Below are 12,156 nucleotides of genomic sequence, written 5' to 3' on the forward strand. Positions count from 1 at the left end.
TTGAGATTTAAATTAGGCATTTGGACTTAAAGATTCTTGCTCAAGTATTAGAATCACTTTTGGAAAAAAAATTCTCTTAATGCAATGAATTATAAGTTTCTACATATCTTTTCCAAAGATTTTCTTAATTAAAAAACTGGCAAAATGTTGCAATTATAATTATTTTACTTAGCATGGTAAGTACACGTCTAGCTTTCACTGAAATCTAAAAGGCTATGTCAGTTGCTCAAGAAGATGTCCTATGGAATGAAAATGTAGATGCAGTTTCTTAACATCATTTTCAGTTTGTGGCGAGGTGATGCTCCTTGGATTAAAGAACTGCCAATTTACTATCTACCCATTTTCTATTTAACCTATACAGTGAAATATGATAGAAAGCTGAAAACTCCATGCTTGGAAGTTGCATCCAGAATGTTTCTTTTGGAGACATAACCTTTCTTCTTAAACTTGACACTGAAGTTTTCAAATATTGAAGCTTATAACTCAGAACGCCCAAGTTAGCAGAAGGTATGACATTCTATATATTTTCTTGGATTCATGCACACCTAAGTTTTGTAATTAGAATGATGTCCGACATTTTTGAAATTTTTTTTTCCTGAACAGAAAGTCATAGTTTTGTTTTCTTTTTGTTTTGAAATCAGTGTGAAAGGATATGCCTAAGAGCCTCACAGACAATCCCACTTTTTGTTTAGTTAAGTTTCTTCTCATTCTTTCAAAACCCTCTTATGAAAGAGGCACTTCTCTAAGCGTAATCTGTCATATCTTTATTTATGTAGCTCTTTCATCAAAGAAAAGTAAAATGCTGTTCCTGACTGGAGGGGCCACTCAGAGCAACGCACAAAGTCTGCTGTGGTATTGGCTACATGTCAGTCTGAGTTTCCTCAGACCAAAACAAACAAAACCTGTCTTCATTTGTAGCCTGGAAACTATAACAAGAAATGACTGAAAACAATTGAGGAACAGCGCTAGAACAATGTATGAATCTTGAGTCACTTTGCTACAAAAACTTGTTTTTGTTAAGCTCTCAGTGTGGCTTAACTAATATTTTTATTTCAAACGCACGGCACGGTTTTGATTGTTCAGAATGACTGGCATTTCTCTTCCCTTGCATGGGTTGATTACCTGACCTAGATCAGGGTACCTGCTTTTTGTCAGAGCTTGGCTAAAATGGGTATGACTCACTAACAACAGGAAGAAGGTGGAGTGATGGCTTTGTGCATGTAAAGGGAAGCAAAATTTATCCCCAAAGTGTGAATTTGCTTCCCTCAATGGCCACTGTTTTGTTTTGATTCTTATTTCTTTCTCACCACCTCTGAAAGGCTTCCATACAAGAGTAGTAATGTGAAACCACTTTTTAATGCCAACACCAAAGAGATGGAAGAAAATTTTCTTTGTGTAGAGGAATTATTTAAAAAGCAGTGAAATATACACTCTGAAAGTTTATTGTAAAACCTGATGAATATGAATAAAAGTATTCCAATACATATAGAAAAGTCTGAAATTTGTGTTCAAGGTATCAGCTAGTGGATACAAATTCTCCTGTCTTTTTTGTGCTCCCTTTATAATAATAACTTGGAAGTTTTTCAAGTTTATAATAATCTTAGTTAGCTCTGTTCATGAGTTCTATGCCCAAAATTCCTTTTCAGGAAATGGGGATTTCCATGTAGGGGAAAAAAAAGGGCAAAGAACATGAGAAGAAATTATGCTACCTAGTTTCCTAAATTTCCCTTTCTCTGCAATTTCACTTTTCTTTCATCCCACCTTCTGTCTGCCTCCACAATATACCTGGTTGACAGGTGACCTTGGGCACACTTAAGAATGCCATCCATCATCCAGCATAACTTGAGCATTATGTAACAAGTATATAACATAGTTTAAATATCTGAAGTGGAGAGAAACTGAGCAGAAAGTACAAAGAGAAAGGATGTGGTTTCATTTATTGTCCTCTGGATTTTCTGTACCACCTTTACTAAGTTTTTGCTTTTTACAACACACTTCTATTTGGTTCAGAATGAGGTCGAACTTAAAATTGCATAGTCCTTTCTCCATCGAATGTCCAGGGCTGGGGTTCTGTCTGAATAGTTGTTGGCTTCAATTCCTATCTATTTCTGTTTCTTTAAGAGGAAGGGACTTTAATGTCAGGTGTAACTGGGTTCTTTTAGAAGCCAGGGCCCAGAAGCAAAGCTGCCCCACACTGCCATCCCAGACAGAAGGAATTAATCAACATTCAAAAAATCTTAACCTGTAACTATATGAATTTCTGAATAAACTGCAAATAGCATTCACAACATACCATCTCATCCTTCTCTTCCCTTTTTCCGTGGAGATAAATTATAGGCAGTTACAGAATGCTTGGCTCAATGACTGTGTTGAAACCTTAGGTTTTCAAATTGCAATCAAAAGCCAGGAGAAGGGTAGAAAGATCCCTTTGGTGGTTCAGTGTTACAGGCAAAGTGAAACAAGAACAACAAAACTCACTTTGTTATTTCTTGATATGTGGATTCTCACTATGGGAATGGAGTGAAAATTCAATGCCACATTCCTCATGTAACATTATGAGAAAATTGAAGAACAGCTAAGGAATGTTTTCCTCTTTCTGGTGACTACTTTATTAGGGAGAGAAAACCAGAAGGCCTAGGTGTAGGACAAGCAAATGAAACTGTACACTAATGATGAAATGGATGGCCAAATACAACTCATAAATTAATCAGATCACTGCTGGTAGGTAATGAAAAAGGATGTAATGTTTGCTATGAATTTGATGGGGTTCACAGGAAAAAGATGTTTCTGAAAAGATACCTGTAAGCATTCTCAACTAAACTGAAATGTATTTTAAATGTGTTAAGTGAGGCATCAGTTTAACAGAATGCAAATGCTGATGAACTATAGGTTCTGAGTTAATTATTCATGTTTTGCTAATTTGTAAAATATATGGTAAAGGTGCCCATCTAGAAAACATAAAGACAACTATTGGAATTAATGTGTTTGCCAGGCACTTAAGATTGAAGGTCCTACTTTCCAGTGTTTAAAAAAATGGGATTATAAACTGTTCTGATTAAAATAATGAAATTTAGAGAAGCTGTGCAAAAAATATATATTAGTGGGAAAAACATCTAAAAAGCAGCTGAGTGCCAAATTTCTATATTCCTTTGTAACTGTTATTACATAGCTTTAATGTGAAGATTTGAATCCTAACCCCCTCATCAGGCACACTCTACTTACATTATTTGTGCCCCACTTTATCATCTGTAAAGTAAATGAACAATCCTCTCTACATTGTTTGGTTGCTTTTGGTAAGAATTAAATGAGAAAACATGTAAAATATCTGATATATCTATACTAGTAATCTGTTTTCCAATCATGCTAACCGTTTTTAGGATCTAAATCAATTATTTTTGGTTATCATAGAAAAATGAGTGAAATGTAAATAGAGTTATTATAACACCTATGTAATCCCTAATGGGTCAAGAAACAGAATATCACCAACACACAGAAGCCCCTCACATGCCCACTGAGCAACAATGTTTTTGTCTTTCCTACAGTAATCACTTTCCCCACTGTGTTTTTAACTTTATATACAGTATAATTGGCATTTCAAGCTCTGCAATGTTTGTGATAACTACCCATGTTGTTTTTCCTCTAGTTTGTTAATTTTCACATACAACTGTTAAATGTTGTATCAGATGCATCATAAAGTTGTACCACTACATAAGAAATCAATAAGCAAAGGGGCAGGGGGGTTTAAAATAAAAAAAGAGGGCCTCCCTGGTGGCGCAGCAGTTGAGCGCTGCGTTGCAAAGCTGCCCGCAGCCTCTAAAGCGCAGGTTCGATCCCCGGCTGCTCCCCGGCCACCGGAGGAGGGTCCTGCATGGCGCGCAGACCTCTCCTGCCGCCCGCTGCTCCCCTCAGCAGTGTACTTCGGTCCTTCTGCCTGCTCTGCTCCCCACTCTGGCTCTGGTGAATTCTCTCACCCTCCCGCGTTTCTGATTGTACCCAGTGCTTGTGTAAATAAATAAATATATCTTTAAAAAAAATCAAAAAAGATAATCAAAGGGAGTATTTAGAGGTCCCTCCAGCCCTAATGAAAAATCAGCAAGGCATAGTGATAAACATTTCTGACAGAACTACGGGCAATACTGGATCTAAATAATAGCAGTTTTATCTCCTTTATCTCAGTCATCTGGTGGCTTTTAGTGAAGAATAAGCTGAAAAGTCCAATTCAAAGAATATAAAACCAGCTCTCAGACTTCATTGTCTGAGGAAGAAAAGTCTACCTAACAACTTTAAAAATAGCTTTAAAGAATAATCTTTTAATTAAAACACTTTAGATTTTAGCACCTAATTAGGCTGGAGTCAGTAGTAGGCTTGCTTTAGTGTTGCCTCATCCACTTATTAGCTTTCAATACTAGCAGTTCTGAGTCTCAGTTACTTAATCTGCAAAATGGGAATAATGCAAGATTATTTTTGCCTCAAGGGGTCACCGAAAATCAAGCAAGATTATTATAATAGTGTTAAAGCAACTGCTTATTATTATGATTATCTTTTATAAGTATTTGTGTCAAGGCTAGAATTTTAATATGTCTCTCTCATATCTCTCCCACATCCTCCTTTCTATGAATTGGGCACTTCCACACTTAAGATACAGAGTAGGATGCCTAACTAAATGTCTAACTAAATGATCTTTCCTCACACATATTCCCAACATAATCTTAATTTATACAGTAAGAAAATACTACTAATGAATATCCTGAAACCTCAGCATCTTTTCTGATTTTCCTTAAGTTGGGATTAATATAAAGAGCATCAAGAAGTGAAAATTATTGTGAAAAAAAGGGATGTTCAATTTTAAATTCTTATAACTCATTAGCTAAAAATGAAATGTTTTTAAGTGGAATTTCTGACTGACTCACTTTACTCAACTCTACAGTTGAGCCTTTAGTGCACAATTAGTAACATTACATTCATAATAAACATCCCAAATTACATCCTGACAAAGAACATGCTTTCTTAAATAGGTTGAAAAAAAATCTGTCCTTTTTACCTGCCCTATATATACAATATTTTAAAAAAATTTACTTAGCAATCTATATTTATTTATATAAATATTACTCGTATATGATAAATATAAAATGTTACATATGAATATATAAAATATGAAAAATTGATATAGAGTATATATTTATTTCAACTTGTCCCAACCTAACTGATCTTTGACATAGCAGGATGGTGGGTATCTGGCTTGACAAAGTTTTTGCATGACATTTCATTTGTGAAAGGAAGAAAGAAATACTAAATAGAAAATAGAAATCAGAGACGCTGGGGCCTTCCTGGTGGTGCAAGGGGTTAAGCACCGCACTATGAAGCAAAATGCAGCATCTGCAGCACAAGTTCAATCCCTGGCCAGCCAGAGAGAAAAACCCACATGGTGAAGCAGACCGCTCCTGTCTCGCCCACTGCTCCGCTCAGCAGTGTATTTCAGTCAGTCTGTCTGTTCTGTTCCCCACTCTGTCTTTGGTGAATCCTCTCACCCCCCGCCCCAGCATCTCTGGCCTGTACCCCAGCTCTTGTATGAATAAATAAATCAATCTTAAAAAAAAAAAAAATCAGAAATTCTGGTTTTAGCACATAATCTGAAATAAAACAAACTTTGGAATACAAAATATGATGTTATTACCTCATCATTAAGTCTCTACATTTTCACTTTAAAAATGTATATATATATATATATATATATATATATATATAAAGATACTCTATTTCATTTAATAATTCACATGATTGTCATTTTCTTTCAGATTCCTTTTGATATCACCTATACCAAAGAAGGCTACTATGGTGACCTCAGTCAAAACTCTGTTGATTTCAATTTTTCTTAGTTCACTACTATTTGGAAGGCATGGGAAAGGAGATACAGAAAGAAACACAACACAAAATATAACAGAAGGTTCCATAACAGAAAAGGAACTTGGTCCTCTGGCATATGGAAATGAAGACCCCAAAGCAAATAATTTCTCTGTTTTGGATCCTTCAAATGAAACCCGTGAAACAACAGAGATCTTAGATAATTTTTCAGCAGACTTTTCTGGGACTTTGAGACCCACATCCACATTTTCTACAAGCTCTCCTTTGACTAATGACTCTGCAACTAAATATGATGTGAACTCATCTGTAGCAGATGGAAATCCTTGGCCAGTCTCAGCACGTCCCAATGTTACATCTGTTGTATCTTCAGAAAATTTCACTTCTTTGGTCAATAAAACCATGAAAACTGACAACAGTTCCATTTCAGTTAGCATCCTCCCTCCAACATCAAACACCATGTCCGTGACCCCCAAGACAATACAACCAGATGGATGGCTTACTACAACTGCTGACAGCACAGTGGGGTTCACTCCCTCTCAAGAAACCACGACTCTGCAGCCCACCTTGAAATTCACCAATAATTCAAAAATTGTTCCAAATACAGCAGACCCCCAAGAAGGTAAATAAAAATGAATCTATCTTTGCTTTTTTTGTGAAACTGAATCTCCAAGTTAGGCATATAGATTATGTCGAAGGAATGTAACTTACTAGACAAAAAGGAGGAGACTACCATAACATAGGTGGTTCTCACATTAGGGGGTATTCACTGGAAACAGCAAAGGGACTTCAGGGCTTAAGTCAGCATATAATAGTCCTTACTGTAGGTGAAGATGGTGAGAGTGGGACAAAATGAGAAGTAGGTTAGATAGAAAAGAAATGAAGACTGAGGGACTGGTGTGAGTTTGAGATTCTGGGAAACGATTTTCACTGTCTATTAGATAACTACCTGGGATTACATTTAGAAATTCTGGAGGGGTTGAAACTGAATAAATTTAGTGAATTTATAAATTTTCTGATACCACATAGCAATCATAGCAACACAAAAGTTTGACATTTAAAAAGTGAAAGTAAACAACAAAAAGAAATTCTTCTCAATTTGTAGGTCAGTACCTCAGTAACAACATAAAAATAGAATTTAGCTGTATAGAAACAATTATAGTAAAAACTTTGTGTTTCATTTAGGGATTCTTTTAAGGTTTAAAACAACAGAAAAGACTCCTAATATTTAATGAAAATTTTGGGTTTTTTTTTTTTTTGGTCTAACCATACTTTTATTTTCCCAAAATTAAAAAAAAAAATACTGATAAATTCACTGATATTTAACACAACTTACTTAGATTGTAATAATGATGTAAACACCAAATCATATATTTAAGTTCCTATTTGAAAATTGCTGGTATATGGGAAAAATTCTAAAATTTAGGCTAAAATTTAAAATTCAGGAAACCAATACCTTACATGTGCATATCTTTTTATTATGTATAACTTTAACACCTCCTTTTATTTATATATACTGATATTTAAAGATTTTTTTTAAAAAACATTTCCATTTTAAAATAAATATTAAGACACTGAGTACTACTCCTATTGTTCTTTAATCAAAAGGAAACAACTTATTTTCATTCTCGTGATTTCTAACCTTACATGAAGACTAATTTTTTTAATAAATGGGGGTTTATATAGAATCAGAGAGCCTCGAAGTCCCCTTGTTTATCTGACAGATTTCTGAAGAAATAAGAAAAAAATGATTGAATATGAAATATGCTAAATATGAGTTCAGGGCGCATAAAGTATATAGTTGACTTTGTCCTCAAAGAAAGTGCTTGGTAAAGGGGATGATAGACAGTATTGTGAACTGCCTTAAGCTCAGACCTACAGACCTTAGTTCTTGAAGTGCAATGTATTGCAAATATCTTGCTTTGTCCAAAATACTACATTTGGAAATATCCTGTAACAGGATATATTGTTTTTCCTTATGGTGTCGTTTCATTTTGGGTTTTGTGGATTCATTTTCTATTACCCACTTATCCCCACTAGCTTATTATTTTTGAATTATTGTAGAAACAAGCTCAAAGTTCATAATAGATTCAGAGTTGGTTAAAAACACCACAGCAGGTGGAGCATATACATGGTATTTCTGTACTATTTGTGGCAATAATTAATGGGCTTCTTGCAAAGCTAAGATTTAGAATTATTTCAAGAATTCAAAATCTGAAGGGAGGATTTACTATTAAGTATATCCCAAATACGTAATAATTTATAAGCATACACAGACACACATACACCGCCCCCACAGTATCACTATTATCTAATTTTTATGCAAACATTGTTAAATATTCCTTTGTATACAGAAAATCCATATATATATATTTTTTTTCTGTTCTTTTAATTATTTTTGATTTCATATTTGTATTTTTTTCTTATTCTCCAGAGAACAGAAATACAGGAGTAGTATTTGGGGCCATTTTAGGTGCTATTTTGGGTGCTTCATTGCTCAGTCTTGTTGGCTACCTGTTGTGTGGCAAAAGGAAAACAGATTCATTTTCCCATCGACGACTTTATGACGACAGAAATGAGCCAGGTAAAACAACTTCCAGAAATTCATCTGCATAGTTATTTTAATTCAGTGAAGAAGTTAATGTTCAATAAACTATCTAGAAGGGGTTAAGAGATTTGTGTGACAGAAACAGACCACTATATATTATGATCTACAATCTTGTTCTCAAAGAAATAACCAAAAATAATTATGGACCTGTGAGTAAAATTTAAAAACGATTTGAAACTTGCTCATTGTGTCACAATTGGTTTTAAACTATAATCTCATATTATTGCAAAAGATTAATGTAAACATAAATAAAAATTGGAATAAAACCATTATACTGAAGACATAAAAAAAAAGTCACTTTTGTTAGCAAGTAATGGCAAAGCTATCCTTTGGCACTGTTTGATCTCTTTGTGTAAGTCATTTGAAGAAAGATTAATTTGGAGTTCTAAAGTTTCATGAGTACAGTAAACCTCTATAAAATTATCTTAATGAGTATCTAAAACAGATCTCTGAAGAGTTGTATATTTGAGACAATGTCACAATATACCTTAATTCAGGTATTTTCACTTACGTAGTTGTAAGCCAAAATATCTATGAATGAGAAATGAATCTGCTAAGAATAAAACACGAAGTTTGGTCTTAATGATACAGTAGAACAGAAATGAAATCACTTGTAAAACTTTAATTCCTCTTTTTTTTTAATAATTCAAGAAGGAAAAGTAATTTCTGGTTTATACAAGAGTATCTCACTACCATAAAAAATATTAAATGTCCTTGGATATTTCTATTGATAAAGTCTTATTCATTTTAATGAATTCAGATTTTGACAGATATATCACTCATTTTAACAACCAAATCCATTAATTGCAAATCCACTAATTGTAAATTTAACTGAATTTTTGTTTATGGGTTTGCAACAATACAGAGAAAATAAAAAGTAGCACTTCTCAAAATTAAAGTTTCTAAATATTTTTATTTAGAAAATAAATAAAAATTTATTTATTAAAACAGGAGTTTCTAAATATTTTTTTAACCTTAGAATCTTTTCTTTATCTGTAATCACATGCAAAAGCTCAGCTATCTAAATGTATACAGTCTAAGATGTTATAGTTGAAATTTAAAGGAATAACTCAAATCACACTTGTTTTACTCCATCAAGAGAACTTTGAGACACTTCTCTCAAATCCTTAATGTTCTAGAAACTCTGTTTTGTAAACAGATGGCTTGAGGAACAGGTAGGAACAGAGTACAAGTAACTGAATAATTAGGTTACTGAACTATTGGTAATTGGTCAAAATAATCAAGGAAAAATAACTGGGTGTTTGCTGGAAAATAAAAACAATATCTAGAAAACTTTGAAGATGTCAATGATAACTCAGATGTGTCAGAAAGAAACATAAACTTTGATAAGTTTAGCTTTTTCCATCTTCATCATCAAGGGCTCAACCATAATGATACTGAGATGCTTGGTAAAATAATGACACTGATTCATAATTAATACTCTTCACTTTTATCCTAGCAGTAAAATTCTGAACAGGATAACAAGGCCCTGAATTCACAAGATTAAAAATTCAATGAGTCATACCTATAATTCTTTATACAAGGTATTGGCTATGATTTTGTTATGATTTCTCCCTTATTCCTTTATTTTTGTTCCACCAGCAGCGGAACTTTAGAAGTAAAACTATTCTCTTAGTCTTAGAAAGAAGTGTTTTGAAAAGTATCTCATTTGAAATTTCAAAACTAGTACCTACCTAGAAAGTACATCTAAATGAAATACCTTCTTTCTTTCTTCCTCTTCTATATAGAACAGTTCCTTATGTCTGGCAGATGTCTGTGCTTGCATTTTTCAGATTATCACTCTAAAATAATGTTTTGTTTTGTTTTTTGGTTACTGTTTTAGTCCTGCGATTAGACAATGCACCAGATCCCTATGATGTAAGTTTTGGGAATTCCAGCTATTACAACCCAACCGCAAATGATCCATCCATGCCATCAGGACAAGAAAATGCACATGATGGTATCCCCATGGACGACATACCTTCACTTCGTACCTCAGTATAAAACTAAGGAGGAAAGGCCTCAGATGGAAAGTGTGCACCTACATCCTGGCCCTTTCACAAACCTGTCTTCCAAAAGCTAATGCAAGATCACATTCTGTGGCTTGTGCCAAGGAGACCCGTGAAAGCATGAGGCGAGTAGCGGAAACACTGTTGACATCTTCATTAACCTTAATTTATATTTGGTTTATTTTTTCCTTAGCAGGATTTTTTTTTGAATCAGTCCAAATTAAAAGATTTTATCACAAAAGCCTAAGAAGGATAACAAAAATCCTACAATAAAATAGGGAATGAAAACTACCATTTGCACCTTTTGGAGCTACAAAACCCAGTGACAATTTACTGCTCCCCCTGTGGTCCTCATCATGGATGAAGATTGACATTTTCTCCAAGGAAAACTCGAAGAGTTGATTTCTTTAAGTTTTGACTTAAAGCTGGAAAGAAAATATAACAGAGCCTCTGAAGTTAATTGGACAGTGAGACCTGTATTTTAGTAGATTTTGCTTTTCAGCACATACATGGTCAGTCCCTTCTACTGCCCAGTTGACAAGAAGTGCAGTCAATGCTTCTCTACCAAGGGAAATTCCAACCTGTGTGTTGTACTTTCAACATCAATTAATTGAGTACTTTAGAAACTCAACTGGATGTTCAAAAAGTCATTTTTACATAATAATTACAGTTTTCAGATGTTAAATCATTTTTGCAGTTCTAAGAAGCGATACAGGAATAGGATTTTATTATATATTAGGTATGTCATTGCTTAATCATATATGGAAAAGATTCTGTACCTCTAAATGTATAAAGTATAAGGTTAAAAAAGTAGCTGAATGGCTATATTAAACAAACAAAAAAAAAACATTTTACCAGTTTTACTTCCACCAGCAAAAATACAAGAAGCTTAATTTGGATTCTAGGAAGTTTCAGTTGTAACTATCACCTGCTTTTGACAAATAGCAACAACACAATCCTTAGTAGTATAGGAAAATCTTAACTTTAGAGATTACAGTATAGAGCAAGAGTTAAATTCCCAACGAAGCAGTAGTGTGAAGAGGGTCAACCCACAAAGTACTGAGTCAGACTTCATTGTTGCATTGACACATGGGTGTGTGTGTGTATGTGTGTGTGTGTGTGTGTGTGTATAAACATGACAATCAAATAAAAAAATAGCAGGACAAGGAAGTAAGTCATGAAAGAATATACTTACCCCATATTGCCATAAAAATAGCAAAGAAGACCGTCCCTCCGTTGTCAAACAAGTATGTCACCTTAACAGAAAACAAACAAATAGCTGTCAGACTATTGGTTAAAACAGTGCAGTTTTTAGGGTTTGCATTTAGGTACTATGATATCTCCCCAAGGAATTCATGTTATTTTATAATTTGTAAATAAGAGATATGAGATCCTTTCATGGGTCCGACCACTGTTTCATGAGATTTGCAATTGGGAAGAGGTGAGGGAACACGTTCCCTCTGCTTTCTCTTCCCTCTGGTTCCATTTGGACTTCATTTCTGCTTAGCAGAATTCAGCAATTGCTTACTTAGGGCAAAATCTTTTTAAAATGTGGTCCTAGGAAACAGACTCAGCTAAAGAATTGGTTAATTTGCAGATTTCTAGGCTCAACTTCTCATAACTGATTCTAAATTTTGGAAGGCTATACCTTGAGGCTATAAGAGGTGAAGCTACATTGTG

General features: G+C 34.1%; 2 protein-coding genes across 11 annotated transcripts in view; one reads left to right on the forward strand and one right to left on the reverse strand.

The window, feature by feature from the left end:
- Positions 1 to 12,156, reverse strand: part of ANO3 (anoctamin 3) — a 391,782-nt gene that overhangs the window by 59,760 nt on the left and 319,866 nt on the right. For all 10 annotated transcript variants that reach the window (XR_008553472.1, XR_008553471.1, XM_054699326.1 and 7 more), the window contains one exon: positions 11,672 to 11,732. Coding sequence is in view for 8 of the 10 variants with exons in the window: in XM_054699326.1 (XP_054555301.1) it covers positions 11,672 to 11,732 (61 nt within the window). In the remaining 2 variants the exon portion in view is untranslated. The remainder of the gene's footprint in view (positions 1 to 11,671; positions 11,733 to 12,156) is intronic.
- On the forward strand, positions 399 to 10,552 carry MUC15 (mucin 15, cell surface associated). Its single transcript, XM_037522564.2, has 4 exons — positions 399 to 507; positions 5,796 to 6,481; positions 8,294 to 8,443; positions 10,311 to 10,552. Exons 2-4 carry the CDS (start codon positions 5,833 to 5,835, stop codon positions 10,469 to 10,471), a joined length of 960 nt encoding a protein of 319 aa, XP_037378461.1. The 5' UTR covers positions 399 to 507; positions 5,796 to 5,832; the 3' UTR covers positions 10,472 to 10,552.

The sequence above is a fragment of the Talpa occidentalis genome, unplaced genomic scaffold (genome assembly GCF_014898055.3).
Source record: "Talpa occidentalis isolate TD23 unplaced genomic scaffold, MPIMG_talOcc4v2.1 talOcc4.3, whole genome shotgun sequence".
Classification (NCBI taxonomy): Eukaryota; Metazoa; Chordata; class Mammalia; order Eulipotyphla; family Talpidae; genus Talpa; species Talpa occidentalis.